Genomic DNA, 16,293 nt, shown 5'->3' on the forward strand with positions numbered 1-16,293 from the left:
CTCCGTGCTGCCGTCCGTGTTCCTGTTTGTGGCCGAGATGACGGCGGCGCTCTACCTGAGCAGCACCTACCGCACGGGAGGGGACCGCATGTGGCAGGCGCTGACGCTGCTTTTCTCGCTGCTGCCCTGCGCGCTGGTGCAGCTCACGCTCCTCTTCGTGCACCGCGACCTGAGCCGCGACCGTCCGCTCGTGCTGCTGCTGCATCTGCTGCAGTTCGGGCCCCTCTTCAGGTGCGTGGGGAACCCAGAGCTAGCCCCTGGCCACAGCCCTCCACTTGCCGAGCGGAGGGGGGCGGCCTTCCGGGAGGGACAGGTGGCTGCACTCAGGGCTGGGCGCAGGGACAGCCCACCCCGCCCCTCGGCTCCACATTCCAGTCACAGGAATGAGACAGAATGCTGGCATAATGGTGATAAAGCTGCATTCCGGTTAGGTGCCATCATATGAAATTGCCAACAATCAGCTGAATCTGACCAACAGAAATAGCATTTTCATGTAGTTCGTCCTCATAAAATACATGGCTTTCTCTGCGGTCCGTTGGGCTCTGGCAGGACTGCCTTGTGTGGTCACAAACCCCTGGGAAGTGTGTTGTAAGCCACGGTTACAGCAAAAGCGTGTGCAGGTAATTTTATCAAACTCATGGAGCTTCCCGTGTACCAGCCACTGTTCTAAGCGCTTTACGAATATTTATTTAATTCTCATCTAGAAGTCTAGAAATCCACGCACCATTCTTTTGTCTTGGTGGCGTCGTGTGGAAACATATGGGGTTGTAGAAATGTCATCACGCCGTGCCTAATTTATAAACATAGTCATTAAAGCTGATACCCATGAAGAGAAAAAACTGGCAGTGTGTGAAGCAAAGAAAAACTGTTAGTGACATTTCTGGAAATTACTTTTTATTAGCACAAAGCAAGTAGAAACATGTGGTAATGAAACAGCCTGGCTTATCTAAGGACCTTGAAGGAAGTTTGCAGTGTTTTGTTTTCTCATCTTTCATCTCTATAGGGAAAGCAAAACAAAGGGTGTGTATCTGGATTGGAAATAAATTTATAATCCTGAACTTTAGACATAGGTGACAGAGGAATTTGAAGAGCTAGAAAGGCTGGAGACATACCTCAGCTGCCAGAATATTCAGCTAGCCAGGAACCTTTCCTACCAGGAAATCAGTCAATCTCTCTCCCTCGGCCCCTCCCCTCCTCTCACCGTCTCTGCCTCTACCCCTTTCCCTCTCTCCTCTTTTTTCACACACACACACACACACACAAACACACGCACGCACGCACGCACGCACACACACACACAGACAAAGTGGAATAGCAAGATAGATTTTACAAAGCCCTATTATAAAACTTTTGCATCTTATATTAAAGAACCATCCCAGTGGACATTCAGAATACTGACTTATACGTTACACTCAGTCACAGCAAACTTGGTGAACAAGTTTCCCAGGCTCCAGAAGCCTCAGAATCCTAGAAAGAAAGAGAAACAGGTACACTGGTAGGAGTGAGAGGTTGTTACTGAGGTCCTGATAGCTAGTCAGGAAAAGTAAAAGGGAAAGGGAGTGAGGGGAATTTAAAAAGCCCTGCAACCTGGAGCCATTTGGAACCGAGTAAGCCCTGGATAAGTGTCATCTGACTTTAGGCAAAGCACTCGTCATTTCTTAACCTCTATGAAAAGCAAACTCATCATGTTTAAGATGAGTGACAGGGAAAGGGGAACTGACGTTTCTCAAAACCTTCTTGTGCTTGGTGGTATGGTACATAGTGTATGCTTCAGTTCATTGAATCCTCACCACGAGGTAGATGCAATTGTCCCCATTTTATAGATGACGAAAATGAGGCCCCAGGCCACATTCCCAAGGCTTCTTAAAAATTGAGTTGGGTTAATTATGTACCCTGTGGTCTGTGAAAGAAAGCAGAGAAGCAGGTAGTGCATCCTATCAGTAGTTCCATCTTAAATTAAGAAAAAGCTTGGTCATCTTGGCAAAATAAAAAAAACGAATACAGCCTCACTTGCCATCCAAGTAAATGATAATACCCTATCCTTGCTGCCATTAAAAGTGTTTCTAAACACTAGGAGTAACACGAGATAAAGCCAATGATATAATATTATATATAATAAAAGGATTACAAGAATAAACAAGAGCTTAAGGCATACATTATGATGTTAAAAGTAGTAATTTCTGGATGGTGGGGTTATGGGTGATTTTAATTTTGAAAAATATAGAAAAGTATATGCTTTTCTCCTTTATTATATAATTTTATATATTCTTCAGTTTTTACCATAAAAGTATTTTAATTTTAATAAAAAAATAAAAAGTTCGGTGCTTTGAAGAGAGAACTTCTCAGTTATATTGAGTTTCAACACTGTAAAGTGACTTATTTCCAGAAAGTTATGAATGGGTCATTGTGTTTCTGAGGAAAACCAGCACAAAAAATAAAAAATAAAAACAACAATAAGCAACCCCTTTCCGTCAACACGGAGTCTCTCATTCTTTTTTTTTAGTAGACTTTTATTGTCATAGCAGTTTTAGGTTTATAGAAAGTCCAGATAGTTCCCATTACCCTCCCCCCCCCACACCCCCATACACAGTTTCAAGACGTCTCATTCTCATGCAGCTGATTTATTTCAAGGATACTTGGACCTATGACCTTAGAGCTGAGATACACAAAATGTGGTTGTTAATTCCAGATGAAAAGAAAAGCAATTTGTTGTTGTGTATTAGCATGACTTAATATGTTACTGGAATTTCTTCCTGCTGACTGTTTGATTCTATTTAACTCTAAGACATCAGCCTTACATAAAGATCAATATTATTTCCCCAAACAAAGGTGTTCCCTCCCCCCTTTATCAGTTAAATTTAGTGCTAAATTGTTTTTGGACAGTTAGCTCTATTTATCTTTGGGTGGGTACTAGCCACACTCATGCTCTTTTTAGGTGGATGCTGTTTTTGAGTTCACGCAGGATGATGGCCCCGTTAAACTGCAATAAGTCACACTGATGATTATGAGTTAAATACTACTAATTTGGGTCTGCTGTTTCTTTTCTTTAGGGAGGCTTTGGGAGAGCACCATATTGTATTTATATCAGTCTTATATTTAAAACTGTAGTTACAGTCGTTTCAACTTGAGGCTGGGTTTGAATTATATGAGCGTTGGGTAATGCCTTTAGTTTATTTTTTAATTTTAAGGAAAATGTTATTGTGAATTAAATAAATATTCTGGAAAACATCTTACCAAAAAATTTAAAAAAAGAGAACTGTTCATACTTTTTATCATTCTTTTACAGTTATGTTAATAATTTTCATAAATTAATTGGGGAAAGTAAAAGAAATGAATTACAAGTTCAGTGAATTTCCGCCATTTTTATTACTGGTATAATGAGGAAGCAGTGGTTCATGAAAAATCTGGGTTTATAAGATAAAGGCTAAGAAGTTTCAAAAATTTTATAGAACATTGCAGAATTACGCACCACAGTATGTCTCTCTATAGTATACTTTCAAAAGAATTCAAAATAATAATATTTGAAGACCATTTTTTTTTTCATTCACAAAGTGCTTTTACATACAGTATTTAATCCCATCCACTCTCAAACCTTGTGAGCTAACTGTCATTATCTTATTTTTACAGTCCAGGAATTGAGGCTCAGTAACAATAAGTGGCTTTTCAAACGTCTAACAGCGTCTTCTATTTAACCAGTCTAGATCTTGTGTCGCCTCTCAGAGAGTGTGTGTCATATGAAGATAATGTAGCTTATAGGAAATCATAGTCACTATTCCTTTGGAAAGAGTATCGTTATTAGGGCTTCTGGTATAACAAGTTATTTGTGCTGGTACCAACATGCATGGTTTCAGCTAAGGAATAAACTCCTGCTGTGATACTTGAAAAATGGTATATATGATGGTTGGAAATGGAAGAAAGTGAAAAAAATGGATTAACATGTTGATTATCTACATCAGGGGTTGGCAGACTGTGCCCCACAGGGCAAATTCCCCCAATGCCTGTTTTTTAAAATAAAGTTTTATTGGAACACATCCATGCTCCTTGGTTTATGTGTCTACAGCTGCTTTCACGCTACAAAAGCAGAGTTGAGTAGTTGCTACAGAGACCACGGCCTGCAAAGCCTAAGACATTTACTCTTTATGAGTACTTTACAGAAAAAGTTTGCTGACCCCTGGTCTCTATGATACTGAAAAACTACCTTGAATGATTTTGATGAAAGTATCTAATTTGTGGGTTTATTTAGACAACCTCTCAAGGAAAACAAAAACAAAAACAGATTTGGATTAATTGGATGAGTCTTGCAGAATTCCTAGAACAGTCGTTTGTTTCTTATCAATTTTCTTAACCTGGAGTGGTGGGAAGTGTCGGGGCCTTTCGCAAATTTATTAAACACTTACTACATGTAGAATTCTGTTCTAAGACAAATGTATTTCCTGGGAAAAACAGTGGATTGCGGGAGGCAATACCTGGGCTTTAGGACTACCTGAGCCATTAGTTCATTCTGGGACCTTCTTTCACTTCCATTGATCGACACTGAAGTTCAATTTCATCTACAATTTTGTGAATGCTTCCTGCATTATATTGCCCCTTTCTCAGCGTCAAGAGAATTGTTTTTCCTTCTGAACCATCAATTCATTCATTCAGCTCTTGGCATGTGCTAGTGTTTTGTTTGTTTGTTTTAGTCTTTAAAAACTCTAAGCTTAATTTTATTTTGCACGTAAAACATATTTGTTGAGATGACAGAGTAGAAAACAGATAAGCACAATGAAGAAAATAAACCTCTAATTTGACTGCATAAGAGAACAATTAATAATGTTCTGTTGCATATTCTTATAATATTTTTACCGTGGTGTGCTTGCAAAGTATCTGTTGGGGAAAACAAGCCCCGATTTTCAGGATTTGCAGATTCTGTAATGCATGTATTCCCATCATGTCTGATCAAGCTACCAGTTGTTAAACAACTGGCTCAAAAATTTCCTGTTTAACAGTCAGCTCTTTCGAGTCAGTATGAGCCAATTCAAGCATTCCACTGTTTACGTGGATGTGTGTGTGTAATTTGTTTGTATTTTTATATGTATGTGATTTTATTTTTATAAAAGAATGAAATTTTCTATATATATTCTATTGTAATTTGCTTTTTTCTCATCAAATACGGTAAAAATATTTATATATCAATAAATGTATTTCTGTACCGTCAGTTTTAAAGACTGCATAATGTTTCATTGAATGGATATATTATGGTTCATTTAATGGTTCTTTTATTTTGGGGACCTTTAGAGTATTTCCAGAATTTTGCTATTACAAATAATGTTGTGATTCCAATTCTTAACAATAGTTTCTTTCTAAGTAAGATAATATATGAGAAAATATTTTATAAACTGAGAGTTCTATATAAATATTTGTTGTTTTCATTATTTATTATCCTTATTATGTATACATCCCATTATCCCATTTAGATTTGAGCACCTCTGAATGAGGCAGGAGTATCCTGCTCTCTTTGCGTTCCCTGTGGCTTTCAGTAAAGTGCATCTTCGTCAATCATATATTTGAGAATAAAGACGATAGTCATTTTATTTTATCTTCTTATCATTTTTGTGGTCAGTGGTTCAACGGTGTGAAGGGGCTAGGCCTCATACAGTCCTCAGTCGTAAATCTGAGATTTCCTCAGAGAAAAAAAAAAATCTCCCTCCCTCCTCCCTCTCCCCCCTCCCTCCCAACAACCTCCTTTCTGTTCACTTGTCCTATCAAATTCAAGGAATTGTAGTTGTTATCTTCTTCCCTATCCCCCCACAGATTGTGTATTTATTTTTTTTTTATTTTTAGCTCCCAGAAATAAGTGAGAACATGTGATATTTCTCTTTCTGTGCCTGACTTTTTTCACTTCATATAATTCTCTCTAGGTACATCCATGTTGTTGCAAATGGCAATATTTCATTCGTTTTTATAGCAGAGTAGGATTCCATTGTCTAGATATACCACATTTTCCATATACACTCATCAGATGATGGACATTTGGGCTGGTTCCATCTCTTTGCTATTGTAAATAGTGCTGCAATGAACATTGGAGAACATGTGTACCTTCGACTTAATGGTTTCCATTCCTCTGGGTATATTCTACCTTCGACTTGATGGTTTCCATTCCTCTGGGTATATTCCCAGCAGTGGGATAGCTGGGTCATATGGTAGATCTAGCAGCAATTGTTTGAGGAACCTCCATACCATTTTCCATAGAGGCTATGCCTTTTAGTAGTCCCACCAACAATGTATGAGAGTTCCTTTTTCTCTGCAACCTTGCCAGCATTTATCATTCACAGTCTTTTGGATGTTAGCCATCCTAACTGGGGTGAGATGGTATCTCAGTGTGGTTTTGATTTGCATTTCCCGAATGCTGAGTGATGTTGAGCAGTTTTTCAGGTGTCTGTTGGCCATTCGTGTATCTTCCTTTGAGAAACGCTTATTTAGCTCATTTGCCCATTTTTTAATTGGGTTACTTGTTTTGTTGCTGTAAAGTTGTTTGAATTCCTTGTATATTCTGGATATTAATCCTTTGTCAGATGTATATTTTGCAAATATTTTCTGCCATTCTGTTGGTTGTCTTTTACCTCTGCTAATTGTTTCTTTTGCTGTGCAGAGGCTTCTTAGTTTGATATAATCCCATTTGTTTATTTTTCCTTTGGTTGCCCATGCTTTGGGGGTCTCATTCATAAAGTCTGTGCCCAGTCCTACTTCCTGAAGTGTTTCTCCTATGTTTTCTTTAAGAAGTTTTATTGTTTCAGGGTGTATATTTAATTCTTTAATCCATTTTGAGTTGATTTTAGTATATGGTGAGAGGTATGAGTCTAGTTTCAATCTCCTGCATGTGGATATCCAGTTATCCCAGCACCATTTGCTGAAGAGGCAATCCCTTCCCCAGTATATAGGCTTGGTGCCTTTGTCAAAGATCAGATATTTGTAGGTGCATTGGTTCATTTCTGGATTCATTATTCTATTCCATTGATCATTGAGTCTGTTTTTATGCCAGTACCATGCTGTTTTGGTTATTATACCTTTGTATTATAGTTTAAAGTCAGGTAGTGTTATGACTCCAGCTTTATTTTGTTGCTCAGAATTTCTTTGGCTATGTGTGGTCTTTTGTTATTCCATATAAATGTTAGGATAGATTTTCCCATTTCTGGGAAAAACGTCAGTGGAATTTTGATTGGAATTGCACTGAATTTGTATATCACTTTGGGTAGTAATAGATCTTTTCACAATGTAGATTCTTCCAATCCATGAGCATGGGATATCTTTCCATCTTCTTGTGTCCTCTTTAATTTCTTTCAGCAGCGGTTTGTAGTTCTCATTATAGAGGTTTTTCACATCCTTCATTAAGTCTATCCCTATGTATTTTAGTTTTTTGGTGGCTATTGTAAATGGGCAAGCTTTCTTGATTTCTCTTTCTGCATGTTCACTATTGGAGAATAGGAATGCTACTGATGGGCCAGCCCCATGGCGCACTTGGGAGAGTGCGGCACTTGGATGCGCAGCGGCACTCCTGCCGCGGGTTCGGATCCTATATAGGGATGTCCAGTGCACTTACTGGCTGAGTGAGGTGCAGGCGACACCAAGCCAAGGGGTTGCGATCCCCTTACCGGTCAGATAAAAAGACAAAAAAAAAAAGAAATGCTACTGATTTTTGTGTGTTGACTTTGTATCCTGCTACTCTGCTGAAATCATTTATCAACTCCAAGAGCTTTTTGGTAGGGGCTTTAGGCTGTTCATGAACTGGCTGTTCATGTCATCTGCAAACAGAGACAGTTTGACTACACATCTTTTCCAATCTGGATGTCCTTTATTTCCTTCTCTTCTCTGATTGCCCTGGCTAGTACTTCCAACACTATGTCAAATAGGAGTGGCGAGAGTGGGCATCCTTGTCTAGTTCCTGTTCTTAAAGGTAAAGCTTTCAGCTTTTCCCCATTCAGGATGACATTGGCATTGGGTTTATCATATATGGTTTTAATTATGTTGAGATACTTTCCATCTATACCTAACTTATAAAGAGTGTTTATCATGAATGAATGTTGAATTTTATCAAATGCTTTTTCAGCATCTATAGAGATGACCATATGTTCCTTGTGTTTGATTTTATTGATATGTTGAATCACATTTATTGATTTGCATAGGTTGAATCAACCTTGCATCCATGGGATGAATCCCGCTTGACCGTGGTGTATACTTTTGCATATGTGTTGCTGTATTCTGTTAGGTAATATTTTATTGAGAATTTTTGCATCTATATTCATGAAGTATATTGGCCTGTAGTTTTCTTTTTTAGTTGTACCTTTACCTGGTTTTGGTATCAGGGTGATGTTTGCTTCATAGAATGAGTTTGGGAGAATTGCCTCTCTTTCAATCTTTTATAATAGTTTGTAGAGAATTGATATCTATTCCTCTTTGAATGTTTGGTAGAATTCTGCTGTTAATCCATCTGGTCCTGTGCTTTTCTTTGTTGGGAGCCTTCTGATAACAGTTTCAATCTATTTTGTTGTTATTGGTCTGTTCAGATTTTCTCCATCTTCTTGGCTCAGTATTGGTAGTTTGTGTGTGTCCAGAAATTTTTCCATTTCCTCCAGATTTTCAAATTTGTTGGCATATAGTTTTTCACAGTAGTCTCTAATGATACTTTGTATTCAGAGGTATCAGTTTTAATATCAACTTTTTCATGTCGAGTTTTTGATATTTGGGCCTTCTCTCTTTTTCTAGTTAGCCATACTAATGGTTTGTTAACTTTATCTTTTCAAAAAACCAACTTTTTGATTCATTGATCTTTTGTATCATTTTTTTGGATTTCAATTTCATTAAGTTCTGCTCTGATCTTAATGATTTCTTTCTGTCTGCTAACTTTGGGTTTGGATTGTTCTTGTTTTTCTGGTTCTTTAAGGTGAAGTATTAGGTTCTTCACTTGCCGTCTTTCCGATCTTCTGAAGTACGCATTTAATGGGATAAATTTTCCCCTTAGTACTGCTTTTGCACTATCCCACAGGTTTTGGTATGATGTATCATTGTTTTCATTAGTTTCAGTAAATTTTTTAATTTCCTGTTTGATTTCCTCTTGGAACCATATGTCATGAAGTAGAATGCTGTGTATTTTCCATGTGTTTGCATAATTTCCAGAATTTCATTTGTTATTGATTGCTAATTTTAATCCATTTTGGTCTGAAAAATTACATGGGATAATTCCAATGTTTTAAATTTGTTGAGACTTGATTTGTGACCTAACATGTGATCTATCCTGGAGAATGATCCATGTGCTGATGAGAAGAATGAATATTCCGAAGTTGTTGGATGGAATGTTGTGTAGATATCTGCCAAGTCGGATTGGACTAGATTTTTCTTTAGATCATGTGTTTCTCTGCTGATTCTTTGCCTAGATGATCTGTCCAATATTGACAGTGAGTTTTTCAGGTCCCTTGCTATTATGGTATTGGTGTCTATTTACTTCTTTAGGTCTAATAGAGTTTACTTTATTAATCTGGCTGCTCCAACTTTGGGTGCATATGAATTTATGATTGTTATGTCTTCTTGATGGATCAATCATTTTATCATTATGTAGTCACCTGCATTATCTCTTTTTTTGGTTTTTAGTTGAAAGTCTACTTTATCGGATATAAGAATAGCTACTCCAGCTGGTTTTTCATTTCTGTTTGCATGGTAAATATTTTTCCATCCTTTCACTCTTAGTCTATGTGAGTCTTTATAGGTGAGGTGGGTCTCTTGAAGGCAGCATATAGTTGGGTCATCGTTTTTAATCCAGTCAGCCCATCTATGTCTTTTGATTGGGGAATTTAATCCTATTACATTAAGAGTTGTTATTGAAAAGTGTTGGTTTCCTCCTAGCATTTTATTGATTGTTTGTTTATGTCTTAAGTGTCTTTTGTTCCTTTCTTTCTGATTTATTGTTTGTCTTCTGTATTTGTTGGTTGCTTGGGTTGTAGATATACTTTTTTCTTTTTTCTCTTCATTCTTGGGATTTTTATTTTACTAGTAGGTTTTCATTTTTCTTGAGTTTTTATGGCAGTGGTAGTTATTTTCAGGTACCAAACCCAGTACTCCGTTGAGAATTTCTTCTGAGGGTGGTCATGTGGTAGTGAAGTCCTGCAGTTTTTGTTGGTCTGAGAAATATACTATTTGCCCTTCATTTCGGAAGGACAGCCTTGTGGGGTAGAGTATTCTTGGCTGTCAATCTCTGTCTTTTAGTATTTTGAATATATCATCCCATTTCTTTCTGGCTTTTAGGGTTTGTAATGAAAAGTCTGATGTTAGTCTGATTGGGGCTCCCTTATAGGTGATTTGACACTTCTCTCTTGCAGCTTTTCAAATTCTCTGTTTTTCTTTTTTTTTTTTTTTGTCTTTTTCCGTGTCGCGCTTCCCAAGCGGCGCACTATCCAGTGCGCCACCGGGCCGGCCCTCTCTGTTTGTCTTTGAGTTTTGTAAATTTGACTATAACATGTCTTAGAGAAGCCCTTTTTGGGTTGAATACATTTGGGGATCTTTGAGTTTCCTGAATCTGGAGATCTGTGTCTTTTCCTATACCTGGGAAGTTTTCTTCCACTATTTTATTGAAAATGTTTTGAATGCAATCTCCTTTTTCCTCCCCTTCTGGAATACCCATGACTTGGATATTTGAGCACTTAAGGTTGTCTGATATCTCTTAAATTTTTGTCTGCCTGTGTTATTTCAAACAGCCCATCTTCAAAGTCAGAAGTTCTGTCTTCTGCTTCTGCAAGCCTGCTGGTTAAATTCTCTGTTGTGTTTTTTATTTTGTTGAATGAATTCTTCAGCTCGGCAAGCTCTGCTACATTCTTTTTCAGGGCATTGACTTCCTTTACATTTTTTCTTTCAGGTCCTATATACTTTTCCTCTTTTTATCATGTTGTCTACTTGAGTTTTCTTGTATCTCATTTAGTTTCCTTAGAATTCTCACTTGAAATTACTTGTCAGACATTTCAAGGGCTTCTTGTTCTATAGGATCTAGAGCTTGAGAGTTATTACTCTTTGGTAGTGTACTTTCTTGATTTTTCATATTTCTGGTATCTTTCCTTTGCTGTTTCATCATTGTGGCAGGGGCTTTCACGGTCCACTTGTTTGACACTATTGTCTGGCTAGGATGCTGCTGGGGCTGCCAATTTGGCACAGCTTCCTCAGTGTCTGCTCGGTTGCCCACTGGTACCTCGGGTGCATGGTCGTCTCAGGTCTTGGGCCTCTCTGGGAAGTCGCCTCTCTCTATAACGTGTACTAGGCCAGGCTGGGGATGGAGTCTGGCAGTGGCAGTGAGGCCTACCTGCTGGGTCCCGTGCTGGCACTGCAGGGCGTGTGGTCTCCACAGATCTTGGGCCTCTCTGGCTGAGTGCCTGTCTGATCAGCACGCAATTGGCCAGGCTCAGGATGGAGTTGTGTGGCAGTGGCAAGGCCTACCTGCTGGGTTGCGTGCTGGCACCTGTTTTATATGTTTTTATGTGATTAAAGTGTCCTTGACCCAGCTGGACAAAATATAGTAGATAGACCTGTCTATCTCTGTCCTGTATTCTCTCTCTCTCTCTCTCTCTCTCTTGCACATACACACACACACACACACACACACACACACAGACAAATCTATACTCCTCATCCCAGGACCAAATGGTAATAATCACAAAATGTGTCCACTTTGTACTCACCAGAAAGCTTCCCGAATTTCCTGTCTTATGTCAAGCTGTATTTTGTTACTTCAAAATATGATGTATTCTCCTTGCCATAGTTGTCTCGGGGTCAGAGTATAAAGTTGACAACATTCCATAAAAAAGATGGAGCCATAAAATCTTCTGGCAGCATTGTGAGGTCATTATAAAAGTGAATGTTTATGGGGAAAAAGTCCTTTAACAATTTTTAAACCTAAGGCCATTAACATTTTTCTTACTCCTAGGGAAAAACCACGTTTTCCCAGCATTTTATTATGGAAATTTTCAAACACAGAGAAGAAACTTGAAACAATTCTACAGTGAACATCCAAGTACCCACCACACCTAAATTCTACAATTAACATCTTGTTCAACATCTTCCCATTTATCTGTCCATACACCAACTCATTTGTGTGTGTGTACTCAAGATAAATTGCAGACCTCAGTAGTCTTTCCCACTTCAGCACCCATATTATTACCTAGAGGCGACATCTCAATTTTAAAAGCCAGCTATTCTTTTTTTCCTTTTTGTCTTTTTTACTGACCGGTAACGGGATCGCAACCCTCGGTGTCGCGCCCATACCAGGGACCGGCAACGGGATTGCAACCCTCGGTGTTGCACCCACACTGTGCTCAGCCAGTGAGCGGGAACCGGTCTCCACATGAGATCCAAACCCTCGGCGGAGCGCCGCTGCGCTCCCAAGCGGTGCACTCTCCAGTGCACCTCCGGGCCGGCCCCAGCTAATCTCAGTTTGGAGAGGTTAAGGCTTAGTCTCTAGGGCAGGCTTGGACTTCCATAAATAAGACATACTTGGCAGGTCTCTAGGTGTGATTGACATTAACCTTGCCCTTTAAAGGCTTATGCGAACAGAAAGTCAGGTAATACATGTTGTAGTCTCCCAGTGAAATGCTATATGGCAAGCTGCCCTGTATTGGGGAATCTTCCACCTATAGCTTCTGCTTTAACTGGTGTGGTTTGGGGATATCTGTTGGATGTGGCACACATAGGTATACTGTATTATCATCATCTTTCACAGCAATGTGGCATAATCTGTATTATATCTGCTTTGTAATTGAGGCAAACGACGTGGGGGAGGTGGTGTCAGCTAATATGTGTCATGAAGGAATACTGAACATTTCTCTGTGGCTCTGAGCCTGAAACACTTTCCATTCTCTAGTAGGTTTCCTCATCTCAATGGCCTTCGGTGTCAGCTCTCTATTTGTTTCTCACTCAATTTCTATTGGCCTGCTGGAGGGTCTCAAGAGGACTCCATGCTCAGAAGTAGTCCTTGTAATGGATGATTTAGAGGAGTGACAACAGTCACGAGTGGGCTTGACAAACAGTCAAGAGTAGCCATGACAAGGCTTTGAGAATCAGGCTAAGTCTAAGCAGAGTGACTGAGAAAGGCAAAATCCTATCTGTCTCTAATTATTATGACTTTCTGATTTATTTCCAGGTGTTTTGAATTATTCTGCATGTACTTCCAGTCAGGCCAGAGTGAAGAGCCTTATGTCAGCATCACCAAGAGGCGGCAGATACCCAAAAACGGCCTCTCAGAGGTGATTGAGAAGGAGGTGGGCCAGGCAGAAGGCAAGCTGTTCACCCACCGATCTGCGTTCAGCCGGGCATCAGTGATCCAGGCTTTCCTGGGCTCAGCCCCGCAACTGACCGTGCAGCTGTAGATAAGCGTCTTGGAGCAGGACGTCAGTGTTGGAATAAGTATGTATATTTTTGATTTCTGCCTACATGGATCAAAATGGGAAGCAAAATATACAGTTTATTTTGTTTCAAGTGAAAGTTATTGATATGTGAATTCACTCCTAAGTCTATGTTCCAGTCACTAAGCTCAAAATTTTGTGAGTTAAAATAATAATATTTATTTTGCTATGAATCCATATTTTGGGTGGCGCTCAAAAGGGACATCTCACCTGTGCTGCATTGTGGATCAGTTAGGGTGACTCAAAGATGGGGGTAGAATCCACTGAAGGCCCATTCATTCAGATGTCTTGATGCTGGCTGTTGTTGGGGGTCTCAGATATTCTCCATTTGACCTCTCTGTGTGGGCAAACTTGTCCCTGCTGTCAGCATAGTGGCTGCTTCAAAAGGCAAGTGTCCTAAGAGTGAGAGAAGGCCAGGGTGAAGCCATATCACCTATTGTGATCCAGCGTTGGGAATCATGGGACATAACTTCTGCTCCCTTCTCTGTTGAAACTGTCACAAAGTCCTGCTGAGGTTCCAGGGAAGGGGATGGGTGTAATCTCTGGCTCTTGTTGAGGAATGGCAGAGTTATGGAAGAGTATGTGGGACCAAAAGTAACATTGTGGCCATTTAAAAACTACACAGTTTCCCAGAGGCTGAACATAGAGCTGCCAGAGGCTGGTCCTCTTGGAATTTCACTTCTGTCTTTCAGTGATAGTTATAGATTGGCTGAGACAGGTGGTTGTAAATGCTTCGTGGCGACAGATGGAATGAAGGCCGCTTTCCTGCCATCTTAAAGTTTGTTCTAATAGGTGTATCAGCTATGAAGTGAACACAATTTTCTAACCTTTGGGCTGTTCTCACATCATCAAATTAAGAGCCTGTTTTGGTTAAGTAAAGTTGCCTCAAAAACTTCTATTTTCATTGGACATAAGTGAAAAGCCTTCAGATAGAAAGGGGAAATAACCCCTCCCAAATAGCAATATTATGGATAAAACCAGACATTCTGGTAAGTTTTACTACAGATATGCAAAATGATTTACAAGCCTCAAGTTGAAAAAAATACATATTTAACAAAACACTTAAATTGGAAATAAAACACTTTTATTTATTTCACTCACCTCAATTTTGTTCTCCTTCTGCCTGTATTTTAGACTGGATGGTAAAATGTCGTAATTCAGGGCAGGGTGACAGGATACTTGCATATCCAGGTTACGTGACCATGATTCTTAAGATATGAGTGAGAATCTTAAGCAGAGGTCTTGAACCTTGATGTATTAACGTTTTTATGTAAATGCCTCCCACAACCCCTGGTAGACAGTAGTTGCTCAATAAATACAGCAACATCAGTGTTCTTTAAGGACTTATGCCTGGAATGGGTTTTGACCAAGATGGGTCCCCTGCATGCCGCTATACCCTTTTCCCAGTTTATTGTTTTTCCAAGTGGCAGGGACACAGCAAAAAACTAGATGTGGTGATACCAGGCAGGTCCAATTTTTCTCCTCAAGTTTTTGATAGTGAAGACTGTCTTATAGGTGAGGGGTTGGCAAACTGCAGCCCAAGGGCCTAATCCAGCCACTGCCTGTTTCATAACATTTTTTTTTATTGGACACAGCCATGCTTTTTCATTTATGTATTGTCCGTGGCTATTTGGGGCTGCAAAGACAGAGTTGAGAAATTGTAGCAGAGACCATGTGGCACAAAAGCCTAAAATATTTACTGTCTAGCTCCTTACAGAGCAAGTTTGCTAACCCTTGTTATAGTTTTTCAGACAGAATTCTCTTCAGGAAAATAAAACCTACCCCATAAATTGTCAGCATCACAAGTAATATCTATGACATGTCCCTCAAGAACTTGGAAAAAAATATAAGTCTTCTGAGAGTGAAGTGATAAATCAAATAGATAGAGAAAAGGGAAGTAGACATGGTCCTCTTGAAAAGACAGATGGCTGCCATTTATGTGGGTCTTGACTAACCCCAATGACTGCCTTGACATATCTGAAGAAGGAATCCCTCACCCAGAAGGGGCAAAGCCCCTACAAATGGAGCATGGGTGAGGGTGTGTCACAGAGGCAAATGTTGCTAGTATCTGTTACATGCTCAGGAAAGCATTTGGTCCAAGGGACAAACACCTGACCATAGGATTAGACAACCCAGGGTTTATTTTGCTCGTTTAACAAGAAATTGGAGGTTGGTGGCATTATTTAAGCTGCTCAACAGTGGCAAAGGCCACTGGCCTTTTACTCATGTTGTTACTTCAGCTCCAATCATCATAGCTGCATTGAAGACAAAATGAAGCACTGAAGAGGGAAGGATGGATCTCTTTCTCCTTTTATTGCTAAGTATAGTTTATTTTTTCCTTTAAATTTTTATTTTTTCGATATACAATGTGGTTGATTATTTCCCAGAAATCTCCCAAATAGACTTTAGGTTTCATTGACCAGAACTGATCACATGGTCACCTAGTTGCAGGGGATATTAGGAAAGCCAGGCACAGGAGTGATAGCCAGCAATGGCTTAGACCAGTATTCCTCATACTTCCCTGATGACAACTAGAGTTATCAGGGGGCTTGCTCAATATACCTATCAGCAAGACACATCTCAGGAAATTGTGATTTGCTGGGTCTAGGATGGAAGCCCGGGGTATATATTTTTGTTTCTCTATTATTTTTTAAACAAGAATTTTAGGTGATTTTATTACCAGCAAAGTTTGGGAACATTGGATCAGATTACTCATGACCTGCCTGGGGTTTGGCCTGTTGCCACCCAGAACAAAGCCCTGTTTTCTTAAAAGACAGTGGGAGGAATCAATATTGAGTAGGCAGCTAACAGTATCTCCCACACCATCTAAGTGCAGACCCGACCAGTAGAAATGTCTATACTCTTGACAGGAGAAGCA

General features: G+C 39.5%; 1 protein-coding gene across 1 annotated transcript in view; it reads left to right on the forward strand.

Moving 5' to 3' along the window:
* The window catches only part of LOC103602029 (membrane transport protein XK-like), a 26,491-nt gene extending 11,856 nt beyond the window's left edge, over positions 1–14,635 (forward strand). The window contains 3 exon segments of the mRNA XM_008586428.1: positions 1–231; positions 13,154–13,416; positions 14,550–14,635. Of these exon segments, the coding sequence (XP_008584650.1) occupies positions 1–231; positions 13,154–13,416; positions 14,550–14,635 (580 nt within the window).
* The last annotated feature ends 1,658 nt before the right edge of the window (positions 14,636–16,293 follow it).

The sequence above is a fragment of the Galeopterus variegatus genome, unplaced genomic scaffold, assembly GCF_000696425.1.
Source record: "Galeopterus variegatus unplaced genomic scaffold, G_variegatus-3.0.2 Scaffold3981, whole genome shotgun sequence".
NCBI lineage: Eukaryota > Metazoa > Chordata > Mammalia > Dermoptera > Cynocephalidae > Galeopterus > Galeopterus variegatus.